The following is a 19748-nucleotide window of genomic DNA, read 5'->3' as shown; positions in this document are numbered from 1 at the left end:
TATACCAATAAAAAAATAAAATTGATTTGATGCTTTGTACAGTGATCACAATCCATACAAAAAGTCGGTTGAAATTCCAGTTTAGAGTAATTTTGGGGTGTAGAACTTGAGAGGAAACAAAAAAAATAATTTAAAACGGACGCCCCTCAAAACCGACAATGCAGGGGTGGCATTCCCCATTCTTGTTTTGCATTCTGAGCTCGAAATCAAATTTTCGTTCGTGTTCGCTAATTGCTCGATAGTTTTATTGCTGTTGACTGTCGGTCGAGATTATGATTTCATGTCGTACCTTACATAGTCATTTTGGTTGACAATCGGAATACTTAGAGGATTACAAAATTACCAAAAGGGTTCAGTCCAGATTGAACCTTCGTTTGATCCGGTCACAATTTAGATAGTTCCTGGTTTACCTAGAGTTTTACTACCTACTTTTTCCACTCGATCAGTGTTTTACAAGACTAAAACATTTTTCAAGAATTCAGCCCAAAGAAATATTTAATTCTTCCAATATGTCTGGATCATCCCAGAAAAGCCGTGTGCCAAATATTAAAAATAAACTAAAAAGCGTAACTTCTTCATCCGAAAATGCAATTGATTGTAGCAACTCATTCGATGTTTTATCCGAATGTGAAGCAGAAGAAATCGGGAAATTTCCTCACATTGTGCGTAATGCCAAGAGAAGAAACAGCAATCTTCTCCGCCGAAAACAGTGATGATCTCCGCCTTCAGAGCCTTTCTAACTGAGCTTTCGACGTTCCTTCCGGACGTGAAAGCCTCTTATCAGTTTGGCCGAAGAGGAGAGTGTCGACTTACAGCGGATGGCTTGATTGGCTACAAACGACTTCGCCAGTATCTTATGGAGAAGTTATATAAATTTGATTCATATGATTTTAAAACAGATAGATCATTTAAGGGTGGCATCTGGTGTAGTCAGCAAAAATCAATTTCATTTTTATTCGCTTAATTGTAAGTATTGAACCGCTAGAATAATCTCTCGCAATTTCGGTAATAGCGTTTTTTCTCGAAACCCCTTTTTTAAATTTTAAATTGGTAATCCAAAAACGAATCAACAATTTGACTTCATTTTTTTATTAAAATGCACAATATGTGTATGATGGACCACACAAAAATGGATAAAAGAAATTTCTCTCAGTTGTTTTAAAGAAAAGTGAGCAAATTTCACAGTAAATTAAGCCATTTTCCAAAACTCGAACTTTTCTTAATTTTTGTCAGTTAATCGAGTAACTACAAGTATAAGCTTTACAAATCTTATTGAATTTCTTGTGCCAGACAATTTTTCCAAGAGTTATCTTGTTCGCCGCGGTGCTCCTTGACGTGGAAACGGTTAGACGTCTACTCCTGGAACGCTCGTATGTATGGCTCGGCGTGACTGAACATTTTTTTGTGCACAATGAATGTATAAATTAATCTTAACATCACACAAAAGATCCATTGTTGCCTTGCTTTCAAAATCGTAAAACAAAATAATTTTCGGTTTGACCATTTTATACCAGACACCAGACGCCCATTTTAAGGCTATCTAGAAAAGGTTTCCATAAGGCCGAAGTTTGGACGAAATATCCAACGAATTGAAAAATTTTGAATTACAACTTCTCTATAAGATGATCTTCTATCTCCGCCATACCATCCTACAATGGTGCGTAGCATAACACTGACAGGTAACACAGCTAAAAGAACGATGATCACCTTGCCTCCAATTTCTTTCTCACACAACACTTCATTTGCTCCAACCGATCTAGATAGCATCACGGAAGGAAACTTGAATTTGTTGCAGCAATCGATACTTCAATCGATGACTGCAATGCTAAATTGCACCTCCATATTTGAAGCTTTTTTAAACTTGGTGGGAATTTACTAACAAAATTATAACGAATTTAAAGCCTGATAATGGCTTTAAATAATCATTTAAATTTATTAAGCTGGAATGTTCGTTCATTGAAAAGTGCGAAAACGCATTTTTCAACTTCTTGAGGGTACATAATTGTAAATTTTTCAAAACCAAATATAATAGTGGGAAGTGGACCAATTCGGACCGCTGGCCAATTCGGACCACCAGTTTCTCAGCTATGGTAAAATTATGAAAAGCATACATATCACTTTCATGGCTGTCTTGTAGCTCTGTTCTATCTCACGCTTGGGGCGAATATTGTTTCGGACGCTTTTTTTTTTGAAAAATGTGGAAGTCGAAAAAATAGATTTTTGTTGGCAGCAACAATTTATTAAATAAGTGCTTTATCGTGATTTTGGATCTGCCGGATAATATATTTTATTTAATATCTTGTTTTGGGTGAGACTATCAACTGTTTTCATTTAATCGGTGTGTAAATAATAGAATATGAGTTAGTCCAATTCGAACCGTTTGCCGTAAATACGATCGCGAAAAACCGTTTGACAGGAAAGTGTGCGCAGTCGGTCGAGCTTGCAGGAAAACATAAGTTTCCGCAAATCGGTTGACAGATTTCGACGTTATAGCTCATAACCTATTTTTAGTTAATTTACTACAAAGTTCTATATATCAAAGAGCGCTTTTCATTTCACAATTCGAAATTTAATGAAATCCAAATAGGAATAACTTAGGCCAAATTAGAAATTTATGTCTATTGGAAAAATCGATTAGAAATGGGTTGGGGTGATTCGGACCTTTCCTGTACTTTTACGCAGAACCATTTATATACAATACGGTAAAAGATCGAAAAAAATCGCCTTAAACAAAAATGTGCGCAATTTATCAGGCTTTCAGGAGAAAATATTTATTTGTGAATCTGTCGACACGTTCCAGTTCTATAGCTCACAAACCCTTACTATGCCCGAATTGGCCCAGTGCCCCCTATTAATTAAAGCAATTAGCTCCAATAATCTCCCTGCTAAAAATCCTATAGTACACTACTATAAAAACACACCAAATGGCCTCCATAATCTTGCGAATATTATATTATCACCTCTTGTATATGTATAAGTTAGCTAAAAAATTTCTTTTAGTTTCATAAAAAAAATAATAATTAAATGTGTAATCCCCTAGCTCCACGAAATTCAAAATGTCAAACAAAAGCAAAATCGACAACTTTAGGCTAACGCAAACGTGCCTTACCAAACAAACGAACTGAATGAAAAATAATACGGACTATAAGATTGAAAAGTAACTCTAATTTTGTTATTAATCGTTTTGGTCGAATTGTTGGATTCGGTGGAAGAATCGCAATAGCGGTTAATCGCAGAATCAAACATCGCGTCTTACCGTCCCTTGACGCCAAAGTGATCGAAAGTTTGGTTATCGAAGAAAGAGAATAATCAGGATCAGGAATCGGTACCGACAGGCTCAAATTGAACGTTCTATATGTTGATCGGAGATTTGTGCCTTGCCATGATTCGTTTTTTCATCTTTTGGGGAAGTGGTAAGATTAAGAATAAGGAAAATAACGACACAGAGAACATAGACAATACGGAAGTATTCTTCACTCCCAAGGGAATTAAGACACTTATCGATGAACGAATACATTAAAACCCCCGAAAGGTATATAGAGATAACAGAACGACAATACCCCCGAAGAGATACTGTCTTGCAAATTCGACTTAAACTATAGCTCTTTACCACACTGGGTTAGGGACATTAGCATATCCTTAAGTCCCAGCTCTCTGTGCATAGTTTCATCTATGTATTAGAGAACCAAACATCCGAATACGCAATTGCATTACTGCATGGCAGCTACATATTAAATACTACGAAGTTCCGTAATCGGATTCACAAAGATCCGACGAATAATACTCAGTGCGCTGAATAGTGGCCATACCATAATTGAGTTCGCAATGTCCAGTCCAAGGTGCTTAGAGTTCTAAGGTGATAATCTGATCGGCCATTTTGAGAATCGTATCACATAAGAATAAAAACTCCATGGTTCAGTCAGTACCAAGACTAGAAAACTGTAATTGTGCTTGGAAAAATGCAGCAAATTATTTGACATTTTCGGACTCTCATCCGGAAGAAAAGTCTTTGTTTGAACGCAAGCTGATGCAGCCCAAGAGCAAATCTTGTGCTTTTTCCAACTTATCGATAGTGGTGAAACTGGTTCTGGACCAACTAAATTAGTCGCAGCGCTCGCTCTAGCCAATGCGTCCGCTCATTCATTTTAAGTAATACCGGAATGAGTGGGTATCCAGAGAAGGTAGATAGCCTTTAATATGCTAAATTCTTCGACTTAAGTTCGACATGCGATTACTAATTTAGATCTCGAATTTGTCCAACTAAGTTCTTTTAGTATCACGAGTTTTTTCGGCTAGTCAGTCATAAATTAGACAGCGAAAACAACAATATTGCTTTTACTTCCAACGTTTCAATGGATTTATTCCACCTTTATCAAGGATTCTAAAAATGTATAGCTCTTGGTAGTTACTGAAGTACATAAATAATTTTACTTACAAAAACTTTGTGTTTTCTTGTAAAGTGTAATGTTGTGGTAAAACATGAACTGTCCTAATGTATACGCGTCATCTAATAGCTATTTTGGTCAAGAATTGAAAAAAAAATTATATTCTGTGTTTAATTTGCTAACATATATCTACTCACTGCTATTGTTCGCATATTCATGCACCTACTGTATTTTTTGAAATTTTTCTGCGTTTGAAACGATTCTGTTTCGCGGGTAGAGAACGAGGGAAAAAGCGCTATATTCGATCTGGTAACTGTACTGAACTTGACGGTTGTTGAGTGTTTGCTATAATCGTGCGTATGGTAGTATCGGTAGTGTAAGTGTTGTCAGTTTTATAGTTTCTATTATGTAGTGTTTGTAGAATTCCTGCATATATACAACTAAGTCCGTCGGTATCTGTGCGTTTGTTTACAGTTTTTTGCTGGTTGATGATATGACACATTTCCAATATAGGAAGAGCTGTCGTTCGGTTATGTTGATCGAGTATCTTCACCTTGTTTACATCGAAGTTATGATGATGTGTAATGCTGTGTTCGAGGAGAGCTGTTTTTGTTTTTAGTTCGACTATCTGGATGTCTTCACTGGTGTGTCCTGCTTCCCTGAGTAAGTTGAGCTTTTTTATGTTTGAGCGGTGTGCAGCTATCCTTGTTTTAAGCATGTTAGAAGTCATGCCCACATATGATGATGGGCAGTTTTGGCATGGTATGCTGTATATCACATTGCTCAAATTATCCTGCGGTATGCTATCTTTGACCTTGCTGAAAAGATTTGCTACTGTTTTGATGTTGCGAAAAGCTAGTGAGACATCCGGGTAGTCTCTTTTTAGGGTTTTTGCTATTTTATGCGTCAATGACGGTATGTTTGGAAGTGACCGGTAAGTATGTTTCAGGTTTTCATCAGGATTGGAAAGTTGTGTGGTAGGTATTGCGCGTGTTTTGTTATTGTTAATCAATCTGTTTCGCAGCGACTTTGGGTAGTCGTTTTGTTTTAAATATTTGTCCATGATTTGGATTTGCTCCGGTCTGTTGAGATTGGTAGATAGTTTTTCCACTCTGCTGATAAAGTTTTTTGCCACGTTGATTTTTTGCTGGTATGAATGGTATGAGTGGAAGTTAAGAAAACGTCCACTTGCTATGGGTTTGGAATACCACTCAGTACGTATCTCTTGGTTTTCCGTGCGTACTAGTACCATGTCGAGATATGGTAATCTGCGATTTTCTTCCAATTCATAGGTGAACTGTATATGTTTGTCATAGTTATTGAGGATATCGTGCACTTGTTTGAGTTTGTTGAGAGGTATAGCCATTATGAAATCGTCTACATATTTTTTGAGAATTGGTGGTTTGAAACTTAGTTTTGTAATGGTTGTGTCTAATAGTCCTTCTAGAACGAGGTCGGCTAGAACGGGTGATAGAGGGTTTCCCATAGCTGTTCCAAAGATTTGTCGGTAGTATTTGTCGTCGAATTTGAAGTAACTGGAATCTATGCAAAATTCGACAATTTCCAATAGGAGGTCAAGGTTGATATTCGTGTGTTGTTTGATATTGTTCCAGTTGTATATGATATTGTGTGTTATCAATGATTTAGGTATACATGTAAATAGTGATACAACGTCGAAAGACACTAAAATATAATCCGGTGGAAGAGTTATTGTATTTATGTATTCGCATAATGTGAATGAGTCCTTTATGTTGTATGTTGTTGATATGGAGCTTTTGAGAATTTGTCCAATGAACTTTGAGAGGCAGTACGACGGGGCGGTCATATTGGGAACGACCGGTCGGAGAGGTAATCCTGGCTTGTGTGCTTTGGGTTGGCCATAAATTCTTGGACAAGATGCTTTGTACGTTGTTAGTTGACTTGCAGTTTTGGGGTCAACGAGTTTTAGTTGTTTGAGCCTTTGAACTAAACTGTTGTTCTGTTTTTGGAATTTTAGGGTTGGATCACGGTCTATCTTGAGATATGTGTGAGTATCGTTGAGTAGTGAGAACATTCTGGTTTTGTAGTCCGCAGTGGTCATTAGTACTGTTTTGTTACCTTGGTCTGATTGTAGAACTGCTATGTCAGGATTCTCTTTCAAAAATTTGCGTGTTATTTTGGTAGCTGAATTGCAAAAACGCTCCAGTGGATTGTTGCTCGTGGACTGTTGTAGACGGTTAATGTGGTTTTGCATGTTATTGACGATCGTACATCGGTTGTTATTCTGGATACGTTCGTTGGGATTTGTCTGGAGGACTGCTTCAATGTCGGTAATAAGGTGGAACAGTGGTATTTATTGGACGTGTTGATACGGTAATGCAAATTTTGGGCCCAGGCTGAGGATGATAGCTGTTTCGTTGGGTATTTGTTTGTGTGTACCGTTGAGAATGGCCTTATCTTGAAATTTGGGTATGGGAGTGTCAGCAGTTATCTTTTGGAGCATGGCGTCGAATTTCTTCTTAGTGGTGGTGGATCGGGCTTCCAGATTTGACTGGTGGAACCTGTCTTGTGATTGGAAGAATGAATTGCGGATATTTTCCGGAACGGCAGCTGTTATTTGGTGTTTCGTGGATTGAATTGCATGTTGTATGGAACGGAGTGTGAAGTATGTTTGTTTGATTTCAATGTTTAGTAACGTTTTCTTGAATTTGTTAATACATCTGTTAAGCTCATTCAGATAGGGACTGTTTGACTCCAGTAACTGAAAGATACATCGGAACGTATTGCTAATATGCGACGGGAAAATGCCTCGTTTTCGACAACGTATAAGAAAACTTTTTCGACTCTGTGCACTTCCCAGTTTGCACGTCGCATTAGCTAGGGTTTTAAATAGCGTTTGTACCTCAGTTCCATAAGTGTTCCCAATGCTATCGTAGAAATTGACGCTTCGTCTTGGTGCCGTATGTATCATTATGAATGTCTTCTTGACTGTCGAGCTAACATGCTTAAAACAAGGATAGCTGCACACCGCTCAAACATAAAAAAGCTCAACTTACTCAGGGAAGCAGGACACACCAGTGAAGACATCCAGATAGTCGAACTAAAAACAAAAACAGCTCTCCTCGAACACAGCATTACACATCATCATAACTTCGATGTAAACAAGGTGAAGATACTCGATCAACATAACCGAACGACAGCTCTTCCTATATTGGAAATGTGTCATATCATCAACCAGCAAAAAACTGTAAACAAACGCACAGATACCGACGGACTTAGTTGTATATATGCAGGAATTCTACAAACACTACATAATAGAAACTATAAAACTGACAACACTTACACTACCGATACTACCATACGCACGATTATAGCAAACACTCAACAACCGTCAAGTTCAGTTCAGTTACCAGATCGAATATAGCGCTTTTTCCCTCGTTCTCTACCCGCGAAACAGAATCGTTTCAAACGCAGAAAAATTTCAAAAAATACAGTAGGTGCATGAATATGCGAACAATAGCAGTGAGTAGATATATCTTAGCAAATTAAACACAGAATATAATTTTTTTTTCAATTCTTGACCAAAATAGCTATTAGATGACGCGTATACATTAGGACAGTTCATGTTTTACCACAACATTACACTTTACAAGAAAACACAAAGTTTTTGTAAGTAAAATTATTTATGTACTTCAGTAACTACCAAGAGCTATACATTTTTAGAATCCTTGATAAAGGTGGAATAAATCCATTGAAACGTTGGAAGTAAAAGCAATATTGTTGTTTTCGCTGTCTAATTTATGACTGACTAGCCGAAAAAAACTCCTGATAATAGAAGCTCGACAGTCAAGAAGACATTCATAAGTTCTTTTAGGGTAGCGTGACTGTCAAGCTACAATATATTATTTTACCGCAAATTCCCTGTTGAAGCGCCGATTGTACGCCATACAGAATCGCGAAGATTTCTGTTTGGAATACGATACTGTATCTACCGAGCGAATAAGATTGGATCTCACGACAATAGAGACCAGCACCATCCACTGCACATACTTGGATTTGAGTTCCCAAGATTTGCCGAAAGCCCGTCTACATTGGCCGAAGGCCATGCAAGCTTTCTTAATTCTGAAATCGATGTGAGCTGGCCAATTATGTTTTGAGTCAATAATTACCTCAACGTACTTAACTTGATCTGTGACAATAATTTCAGAGTCAAAGAACTGCAATGGACGTGCGCCGGTTGTAATTCTTTGTTGCGTAAAAAACACCATTGATGTTTTATTTGGATTAACTGGTAGTCAACCATTGCTCAACAACACATAAGGCTTGTTGCATCATATCAAAAAGTGTGTTAATGCATTATATGATAATCATCGGCGAAATCATATGTCGGAAAACCAAGCTCATAAAGTTTCTTCGACAAGCCATTGGCGATAAGATTCCATACAAGTGGTGACAGCACACCACCTTGAGGACATCCGCAGATACTCAGTTTACTTATCTCTACTTGTCTTAACGATGAGCACAGATGTCGGTTGCTAAGCATTGCGTTCGTGATACATGAAAGTACTTCATGACCTCTTGCTGCTGGATGCGAAAGACACGTTATCAAAAGCACCTTCAATATCAAGAAAAACTCCTAAGCTTGATTGCTTTTACGAAAAAGTTGGTTGTATGCAGCGGATTCTCGCCCAAGCTGATATCCCGAATGTTGTGGTCGTGTTGTGAGTAGCAAGGAGGTCAGACTGATCGGTGTAAAGCTCTTTACCTCCTCATAAGTGACGCGACCACCTTTGAAAATGAATTGTACAGTTATTTTCGCCACGCTAATGAACTGTAACGTGTTGCTAGATTACATATAAGAGCTTTCTCAAAAAACTGTTCGAAGTATTCACATTCTCTTTGAAGTAGAACTGTAATGATTTCATCTTTTCCCGGTAACTTATACCCAGCAAAACTTTCAATCATCTATTTGATCGATTCGGTTGTCACAATTATACGGGCAAATGCCAAAGAATCAGAACGACCTGAAAAGAACCCAGAGGCAGTCGACAATGATGCGCACAGCCTGGAAAGTGTGTGCCAAAAAGACAGTTGAGTACTACTTCTTCGTTAGACGAGTATTCACCATTGGCAGTTATAATGGAACTGACATGAAAGTCTTTCGTGTAGCTGAATAAACAATTCACACCCTTCATCAAATTCAAAATTGGCTCAGGACTCTGCAACAATTTTACGAAAAAAATTCTTTCTTGTTCAGTCAACAATAGTAAGCCGTTCATATTATTTTAAAAAGAACCTCGGAACTGCGAGTTGATAACTTTTTTCCAGCTCTCTTTCACCGAGTCTAAATGTTGCAAGATTATGCAAACATTTCAATTTAAACCCTATTGTCTGTTATCCGTAGTATTCGTTTTAATGAGAAACGATGATTGATTGACAGTGATTAAAAAGACATAATAGGCGACAACAGTTTCTAATCTTTCTTTTAATTATATATTTCAGCCTCATATTGAACATCACTGCTTAACACTATAGAACTTGATAGAAACTAATTATATGTATATTTATTGCACAAAATAAATGCTATTTCACAGGCACACTAAACGTTTCAAGCACTAATCATACGTTCATAGCTAAAATAACAATCTACAATTTCTGCACGTGCAGCCACAACCCTCCTTCCGAAGTCAACACTGCACTACCGGGGGAGATTTTCAACGGCACCGGTGTCTTACTGGACAGTGTAAACCGAAAGTCTCTTAAAAGATAAGCCAAACCAACCCGGGCCTGCATCAATCCAAATCGCATACCGATACAGATTCTTGGTCCCTCGCCGAACGGGATGAAACAATATGGATTCCGCATGGCCACCTGTGTCGGTGTGAATCGATCTGGATCATAACGCTCGGGATTTGGATAATATTCTGGATCATGATGCAACCCGTACACCGGGATAACCAACGTGGAACCCTGTTCGAGGGTAATCTTGGTATCGGGAACTTTGTAGTCTTTGGTTACTGATCGAGTGATGTTGGAAGCCGGTGGATACTTTCGAAGAGATTCTGCGAAGAAAATGAAATATATTCATTATGTGAAGAGACAAACCAGTGTGAATGCTGACTTACCATTGATACACTGACCGATGTAATTCATTTCCTGAATTGCTTCATATGTCATTGAACCGTGTTTTTTCAATGTCTCCATAACATCAGCTCGTGCCTTGTCTTGAAGTTCCGAATTCAATGCTAGCTCGTACAAGCAGTAGGACATTGCCGTAGATGATGTCTCAAAACCAGCAAGGAAAAACACGAAGCTTTGCGCTGCTACTTCCTCTAAAGTCAATGCTCCTAAATTATTAGCAGATCCTTCTTCAATCGCTTCCGCATTTTTTAACTTTATCAGCAGATTCATAAAATCGTTTCTTTCCACTTTATTTTTCTCACGATATTCAACAGTATCTTTCACGGCACCCATGAAGAAACGTGAAACATTTTTGTCCACCGCGGCAAAATGCAGCGCGCGAGCTATTGAACGGAACTGTTGTGCCAAAATCACTTTAATTAACCGAGCCGTATTAGGCTCGAACACCTTTTTCCCCATTCGCCGAAACTCCGCCTCCGGATCATGTAAACTGTTGCATTCCAATCCAAAGGCACAACTTCCAATCACGTCCGTTGTAAATCGGGCCAGAATTTCCTTCATCTCAATCTCGTCGCCCCGCTGCACTTCCTGGATCATCAATTTCTGAAACTCTTCGGCAACACCGGTGATCGTTGGAAACATCATCTTCATCTTGCCGGAGGTGAATGTGGACGTCAGTTTAGCCCGCAAATTGCGCCATTTCGTTCCTTCCATACTGAAGAGATGGGCCGACAGAGGATCATCCTTCTCGTTGTAGTACACCGATCGGTCGTGGAAGTATTGAAAATCTTTCACCAGCACAGTTTTTATAAAGTCCAAATCCAACGCGATCGCCACCGGATTCGTGAAGAAAAAAATACCTCCGAATGGGCCGGTTCCCTTCAGCTGCTTGTAGCAACGTTCCATGACGGTAGAAATATGCTCCTTATTCCCAAAGCCTTTAAGGTTCCCGGCGGGGAACATCGGTTTCACATAAGCCACTCCCCGGTCCTTCCAGTACGAGTACCTTTTCCGAACCCAAAACACTGCCAAAGTGACTGCCAGCAGGGCTAGATAGAACCACATTTTGTCAATTGCCGTTTACTTGTCAATCCTAACCGACTTCGAACACGTTCTGCTCACCACTGATGTAAACAAGTGTGACCGTACGGTCTTATATGGAATTCAAAGATACGCGTGTTGTTTGATCGAGACGGAGAGCAGATGGTTTATCTCTGGGATCGAATGACTCGACAAAAATCGTGACGAGAAGGGGAAACCTCCCATGGTCGAATGGAACCTAATTAGTCATTATCGTGTTGTATATCAACTGATAATTGTGTCTGTATAGCTGTCGCTTGCTTTACAGACATTATCACTGCGGAACCCAAACGAACAAGTCACGCTGAAACAAGTACTTCATATTTTCGATCTACTATCTACTATCGGAAGGATTCTCTCATCTTCAACTTCACCAGTGAGAGAGTAATCTACTGGTCATGCTGACTTCTCCGCCATGTCTCTCATGATGGATTACATCAACGAGAGTACGTATCTGAGCCCGTCATGTTGTATCAGCAATACAGCCTGAAAATAAAAGTGCTAACTCATCAAAACAAAGTTTTCAGTTTGGTTATACGCAGTTAGGAGGCTGCAGATGGCTTTTTCAAGTAAAATATTTCAATTTAAATGGCAAGAAAATGAAAGTTCACTTAAATGTAGGTGGCAGGGTGAAAGGAACTGGCCGGCTAATATGGAAGCAGCATATGTTTTCACAGCTTCTGGACAATGATTTGGGCTTCGATCTAAAACTTAACTCTTACAAGCGCAAATCCATTTAAAAACTGCGCTGCGAAATTGGGGGATTCACACTAGCGCTAAGTAAGAACGGTTTCTCTGCTTTTATGTACCTAAGCATGATATTGCAGGTATTCATTCATTTAATTGCATCCGTTATGTCAATTTTATTCATTTAACTAAATTAGTTCGAAACGTGCACCCGAACAGTGCGGATCTAAGTGATCTCACACCGTACATGCGTGCGTATCGAGCTTCCTTTGCTCGCGTCTCGCTCTCGTAATACACCGGCGACCACGTGGTCTGTGTTGAACGTAACTGTCGAGCGAATAGTGCATGCAGTTTTCTGGTGCGAAAGAGCGTAGATAATAGACATATGTAAAGTAGTAGAATAATCGCAGTGGCGCTAGCCCCTGACACCTCTTCCCCACAAACAAAAATAATTAAATGTGGAGAAAAAAATAAATATGTGATGGTGATGATGATGTAGTGAATCCACCATCGATACAAGGGCTACACCAGTGGATGCAATTGCTTTTAATAGTAAAACCATTTTAAGGGGAGCGTCTGGTGTAAAGTGCTCAAAACGAAAGTAATTTTGTTTAGCGATTTTGAAGGCAAGGCAACAATGGATCTTTTGTGTAATGTTAGGATCGCTTTATACATTCAATTAGACCTGTGCGCCGCCGCGCTACGTCGCCGCCGCCGGTAAAAAAAAACTTCCACTTTCAAGATATATGTGCCTGAAATTTACGATTATGTGCCTGATCCTAATCTTTGCACGTAATCAATTTCACTGGAACGCAGTGTATTATTCATTGATTTTTTAACCGATTCTTAATTCCTAATATGCTACACACGATTCACCAGTCGAGCTCGTGAAACTGTTCATGATGTAATTCATGAAGTAATTAATTTTCCACATAATCTTATTATACTTACGTAAACAATTACAAGGAACTCAGACTATTATTCATGGATTATTCGCTCTGCTTTTTGGTTTTGAAATTTCTATGTGAGCTATTGTGTACAACTGCTAGCAACCATTCTCATAGGCACGAACATTAGATACAAAGACATTACTAGGACCTGTAAACCTGTTATTCCTTTGTTAAAAATCAGAGAAATGTTCGGAATTGAATGAAACTGCGCTGAGCAAAATACATTACCTAGCCACAATTCATGAAATAAACTAGAAAACTATAAGACACGTGACTCTGTGTAAAAAATCCAACGGTAAGCTCAAGACTAAAATATCACGATAACACGACGAGAATTTAGAGTTCTAGTCAATAAAGTTAATACAAATCAATGTTTCATCGGGTTATGAATTAGAATTATAAAAATATTAAACATATTCAGACACAACCACCTACTAAACATTTGAGTATAATGTCATCTTTTTTGCGTGAACTAGTTTTGTGAAAACACAAAAATTATTTTCAATACGAGGTTTATTTATAATTGATTGAATCGTGACCTATTTTAAACTTTTTTTCTCGAAGAATAGTTGAGCAAAGTGATCTTGACTTTTCGAGACGCTGGTGCACAGATGTGGCGATGCAGAGGGTGAGATTTCTAGTCTCATAAATTATTCATCGTGTGATCTAGCCCCACTCAAGAAAGATTTTCAGTGTTAGTTGCACCAGCCCGGTATCACAGACAAATAAGATGTAACACGAGATGAATTTTCATTACTCGTAGAAAAAAACGGTCGATTTCAATTACAAATCGGTGGCGTTAGGGAGGAGATTTTGACACAGAGCTAAATGCGTTACTTAGTTTCCGCACCTACCCGAAAACGTTACGGTCTTTTTAATCTCATGCAAACCAAAACAAACAATATGGGCCGGAAATGTGAAATTCATTCTTGTCAAAGTGCCTAAGGTGGGAGTTGTTCACAACCATTTCGTAAGTTACAACACGTTGCCGCTCGATGAGTAAGCACATAACAGGATGTTAGTAATTTAATTGATTCGGTGTATCGAATGTATGCAATGGATTAGAATTTGTTGGTCCCCGGAACTGCTGGAGAAATTGGCGGGTGCAGGTGCTACGAAAACTAGAGATACGCTCAGACCATTTTCAATCAGACTTGTTTAGTGATCAGTTTCAACCTAATAGGAGCTACGTCAAGACGTGGAATGATTATGATTGATAGTAACTGTATATTTAGGTACCCTGAGTAGATCTGTATGATTCCAGCACATCGAGCATACTTTGCACTCAAGATAGAAGCAGATCGTACGTTGTAAGAAAATGTAGTGCCAGGGATCGTATTCCTTATCATTGTGGCGATTTTGCACTTACAAGAAGTAAAAGTAAACACCAGCCTGGAAAATGATGTAATGTGTCTACCTTGAAAGGTGTCTTTACACGATCATTAAAAGTGACATTTCTGCGCAATAATGCCAATAATAACGCCTCGTGTTAGGGTACCTTATATCTGCGGGATTCTAAAAGAGTGACGGTAAACAACCCAGGGACAACTTGACAGATAGTGCTTGTTTCATATATGCACCACCGATTTGATGGTGGCGCTAGCATGCCTTCTCTGTATGAGTACCACGTACAACTAAACGAAAAAGTTTCAAGGGAAAAGCGTGTTTCGTTACGTGTGTTATGAACGCCGTCAATGCGGCTAGAATAAGCTGACCAACGCTGACGAAAAAAATCGTACACTATGAAAACCGTTTACCTGAGCGTGATGAACGATTTCGCTTCGTTGCGGTATGGTGTACGGATTTTTTCGTCAGAGTTGGTCAGCTTAGGCTAGAAAAACATAAATCTTATTATATATTTAGCTGGAAGTCGTTGTTTTTAACAACCGGCTCTCTCCCTTCCTAAACATGTTTTGGTTTTCTTGTTGTGTGAAGTTTGAAATCGTTAAATCTTTGGTGCTTTTTATCTCGAGAAATGTAAATGAAAAACATTTTGGCCAATGAAAGTACATCACCACCAAGCTTAACAATTCGTTTTGAATAGAATTTGTGTTTTTATCAAAATTCTAGCAATAAAAATAAATGGTAGAAATGGTAGAAATGCTTACATTGATTATTTTCCACAGATATGGAAAATAATAAATGGGATGAGCCTTTTTCAAATTTTGCTCCATTCGAGCCGCCATGACATCACCAAATCACCCCAAAATTTGTTTATGAATTCAATATATTGGAGCTGTCAATTGTCCCCGGGTTTAAGGTATAGATGACTAAATAGAAACATAAAACAACGAAACGACAACAACAATTAATTTCCTCAAACAAAACAAAAATTGGTTTACCGTTGCTTAATTTCCCAAATATAGAACAATAAATAATGATTATGGGTCATTGAAATACAGTCGTTATTCTGCATTCTTCAAATTTGTCTATTGCAATCATTATTTCATGCGAAGTCGTAGTATGCGACATCGACAATTTTTCTATTTCGTTCTTCAAATTTTACAACTGTGAAAAAAGTTCCACCTTTCATTTATTATCTTGCATTTGGTAAGCAGGATGGGCACTATTGGAGCTTCAGTTGAAAAAAATTTGATATGGTTGCGAGAATTACATTTTGTGCAATGTGTTCAACAGATGTCTCTAGTACATCGTGGGCGATGATTTTTTTAGATTTTCTTTAAGCTGTAACGTTTGTTTGTATGTGCTGTGAAGTCTGTTACAGTAGAAACCGAAAATTTGGGAAAGGAATTGTACTGTCAAGAATTTTTTTTAGTTACATAGGCGTCAATATGCGTCACGCCGACACACGCCGGCGCGCCACCGCCGATGGGGTCCAATGGCGTGACGCCGCCGGCCAAAAATATCGCTTACGCCGCCGCCGATTAAAAATGCATCGGCGCATACTTCTACATTCAATGCGTGCGAAAAAAATATTTTCAATCACACAAAACCACACATACGAGCGATCCAAGAGTAGACGTCCAACCACTTCCAAGTCGAGGAATACGATAACTCCCGATAAAATTGTCTGATACGGGAAATTCATTAAGTTTTTTTTGGGAAATTCAATAAGTTTTGTAAAGTATTAGATTTGTAGTTAGTCGATGAACCAAACAAATGGAATAAAGTTCGTGTTTTGGAAAATGGCTTCATGAAAACCGAAAAATCTCATATTTATTGTAAAATTTGCCCATTTTTACATTTCTTACAAAAGAAATGTATAGGATTCGCTCAAACTTTGACAACTTTTTCCGAGGCCCGGAGGGCCGAGTCTCATATACCAATCGACTCAGCTCGACAAATTGAGACAATGTCTGTATGTGTGTGTGTGTGTGTATGTGTGTATGTATGTATGTACAAAATGTCATGTAATTATCTCAGCAATGGCTGAACCGATCTTAATGAAATCAGTTTCAAATGAAAGGCCTAACGTTGCCATTTGACACTATTATTTTTGATTTTCGATATGTTGTTTACTTTCTGAGATATGGGCGATTTTGTCAAAACGCAGCAGGTTTTTTCCAAATAACTTTCGAACAATCCAATATTGACCCACAAACTGCACATAAATAGCAAGCTTGTAAAAATACCTTTCTAACAAGCTATAGGTTGTCTAAATCCGTGCACGAGCGGCGGAGATATTAGACATTTTGTATTTTTAGACCTCGCTTGTCAATTTCCACTAATTAAAAATGGGATTGTTTCATACAGAGCATTGCTTTACTGGTGTTTTAAAGGCAAAACTAAACCGATTTTGAACATCGGGGTATGAAAACACATCTACGTGATTCAAGGAATTCGATGTTGAGAACGTTTTGTGAACTACCTTTATAATAAATGAACTATTTCTCAAAAATCAATATATAAGTTCACTTCAAAGACAAAATAATGTGTTGATAAAGAAACAGTGAGTTCTAGTATTTATTCCTTGGATTAGGCATTGCGTTCAATCATGAGGTAAATGTTCCATGTTATATCAATACACAGATCAACAAGTAATTCACCTAGTAGTGAGATAAAAGATTTCTAATATAATTATACTTGTGGCGTCACCAAAAGCAACTGTATGTTTGAAGCCCAAAAATCTAGCTAAAATTTAGCTCTTTTGCAAGATTTAGGTTATACTGGTTATGGCGCAAAAATTACTACTTACATTATTTATGATAAGAATGTAAGAATCAATATATCATAATAATATACCTATAAAAATAATGTCACTGCATTAACCATCATTTGCCATTCCTCACACGCCCCCCACCCATCGCTCTCTCTCTCTCTCTCTCTCTCTCTCTCTCTCTCTCTCTCTAACTCTTTCTCTCTCTGTCTCTCTTCTATCGCATCTATCTCGCTATTTCTGTATCCCTTTCTAAGTTGTGTGATAAGATCTTCTGCCAATCTGAAATATTTATTAATTGTAATTGCGAAGGTTTGAGAAAACAAAACTATTTTTTGTCTGCTGCTACATCAACTCAACTTTAATTCAATTGTATTCAAAGCCTGTATCTACACTATAATTAAGGAAATTCATGGCTATATCAGAAAAATATTTGGCTTAACTGGCTAATAGGAAAGTTTGACGATGAAAATTTTCAAAAGAGACAATCCACGTGCGATATTTACACTATTCGTATCTCTATTGAATTTTGAATGAAAGCTGAAGCCAGCAGGATTGGAATTGCCATCAACGTTTCGAAGACAAAATACATGAGAGGAAGAGGTTCTAGAGACGACAATGTGAACCTCCCACCCGAGTTCGGATTGACGGTGACGAAATCGAGATGGTCGACGAATTCATGTATTTGGGTTCACTGGCAACCGACGACAATGATAACAGCAGAGAAATTCAGAGACGGATCTTAGTGGGAAATCGTGCCTACTTTGGACTCTAGAGGACACTCCGGTCGAACAAAATTCGCCGGCGCACGAAGTTGATTATCTTCAAGACGCTGATTAGATCGGTGGTCCTCTACGGCCACGAGACCTGGACTATGCTCGTGGAGGACCAACGCGCCCTTGGAGTTTTCGAACGAAAGGTGTTGCGTACCATCTATGGTGGCGTGCAAATGGAAGACGGAACGTTGCGCAGGCGAATGAACCATGAGTTGTATCAGCTGCACATTCGTTGTATTGGTACGAACTTTCATGAAAAATAACGGATCAAAGACCAAAAATATCCACAAATTAGATCCAGGAAAATAAGTCTCCCAAAGTACCCACTCTCGATGGGGGATGCAACTACAATGTGTCTTCTAACTTATCGTCGTCCATATTTGGATATACTGAGTAGTTTGAACCATTTCTTTTTCACAATATTGGTCTGTATAGGACTCATTTATCCATATTTCCTGCACGAGAATTCCGAACGAAACAATACAAACACGGCTTTTATGCAATCGACATAGCCTAGACATTTCACACTATTTACTTCAAATAAAAACATTTAAATATATACCTGTCTCATTCACGAATCGCATTCTTCCTCTGTCGTTCTCTGTTCAAGGGGCTTGAAAGCACATGTGACCTTGTCTCACTTTACTATATTCAATTGCGCGTTAAAATACTGGACCAGTAAATTATGTTCTGCACATAAATCTTTTTTCGGGAATATGTGACCAAAAAGTAAACTTCGAATTCGTCAAGTAAAGAAGCATGAAAACAAAAAGAATAAAACCAAAAAAAGATGGAAGCCCTAGAAAGTCCATTGCATATTTATTAGCCTTTTTTCAGAAGATGGGATTTTCAAAAACATTTCATAACTTTCTGATGCAATGGTTTTCAAATTCGTACAATCCGGTTTATTCTTTTTCTTTATTCAAAAATGTTTTTGGCTTCAAATATATGACCATTTCATTTTAATTAATTAATTCATTCCGCATTTATTCGTTTTGTTCATCTGCGTTCATTTTACTTATTTTATTCGTTTCATTCTTTGGATTCACTCTGATCAGTTTATTCTTTTTGTGCATTTTACTTATATCATTCATTGTTTTCATTGTATGCATTTTATTATTTTTTTCCAGTTTATTCATTTTGTTCAGTTTCTCCATTTTAATAATTTTACTACTTTTTCAGTTTTAATCATTTCATCCAAATAATTTATTTGATTCAATTTATATCTTTATATTAATTTATAACCTTTTACTGTTGTTCAATTTTTCATTTTAATCAATGCATTTAATTCTGCTCATTTTCTTCTTTTTATTCATTTTGTTACTTCAGCTCATTTTGTTTATTTGATTCGTTTGTTTTATTTAAGCATTTCATTTATTTTTTACTTTATTCATTTTGTTCATCCATTCTTTTTATTCATTTGATCCATTTCATTAATTTGATTCATTGTATTCACTGGATGAATTAAATCAATTTGATTCATTTAATTCATTTGATTCATTTAATTAATTTGATTCATCTGATTCATTTGATTCATTTGATATATTTGATTGATTTGATTCATTTGATTCATTTGATTCATTTGATTCATTTGATTCATTTGATTCATTTGATTCATTTGATTCATTTGATT

At 37.7% G+C, this 19748-nt stretch overlaps 2 protein-coding genes across 2 annotated transcripts; both read right to left on the bottom strand.

The window, feature by feature from the left end:
* Window positions 1-4369: 4369 nt before the first annotated feature.
* On the bottom strand, window positions 4370-5886 carry LOC131683006 (uncharacterized). The gene is made up of 2 exons (XM_058964829.1): window positions 4583-5886; window positions 4370-4514 (listed from the first exon to the last, which is right to left on the bottom strand). The coding sequence occupies exon 1, from the start codon at window positions 5869-5871 to the stop codon at window positions 4681-4683; it is 1191 nt and encodes a 396-aa protein (XP_058820812.1). The 5' UTR covers window positions 5872-5886; the 3' UTR covers window positions 4370-4514; window positions 4583-4680.
* A 3948-nt stretch (window positions 5887-9834) lies between these two features.
* Window positions 9835-11660, bottom strand: LOC131683003 (cytochrome P450 6A1-like). The gene is made up of 2 exons (XM_058964825.1): window positions 10490-11660; window positions 9835-10426 (listed from the first exon to the last, which is right to left on the bottom strand). The coding sequence occupies exons 1-2, from the start codon at window positions 11568-11570 to the stop codon at window positions 10011-10013; spliced, it is 1497 nt and encodes a 498-aa protein (XP_058820808.1). The 5' UTR covers window positions 11571-11660; the 3' UTR covers window positions 9835-10010.
* Between the last annotated feature and the right edge of the window lie 8088 nt (window positions 11661-19748).

This window comes from Topomyia yanbarensis, chromosome 2, assembly GCF_030247195.1.
Source record: "Topomyia yanbarensis strain Yona2022 chromosome 2, ASM3024719v1, whole genome shotgun sequence".
In the NCBI taxonomy this organism is placed as follows: domain Eukaryota; kingdom Metazoa; phylum Arthropoda; class Insecta; order Diptera; family Culicidae; genus Topomyia; species Topomyia yanbarensis.
The sequence above is the reverse complement of the archived record's forward strand: the minus strand, read 5'-3'. Positions and strand labels throughout refer to the sequence as shown.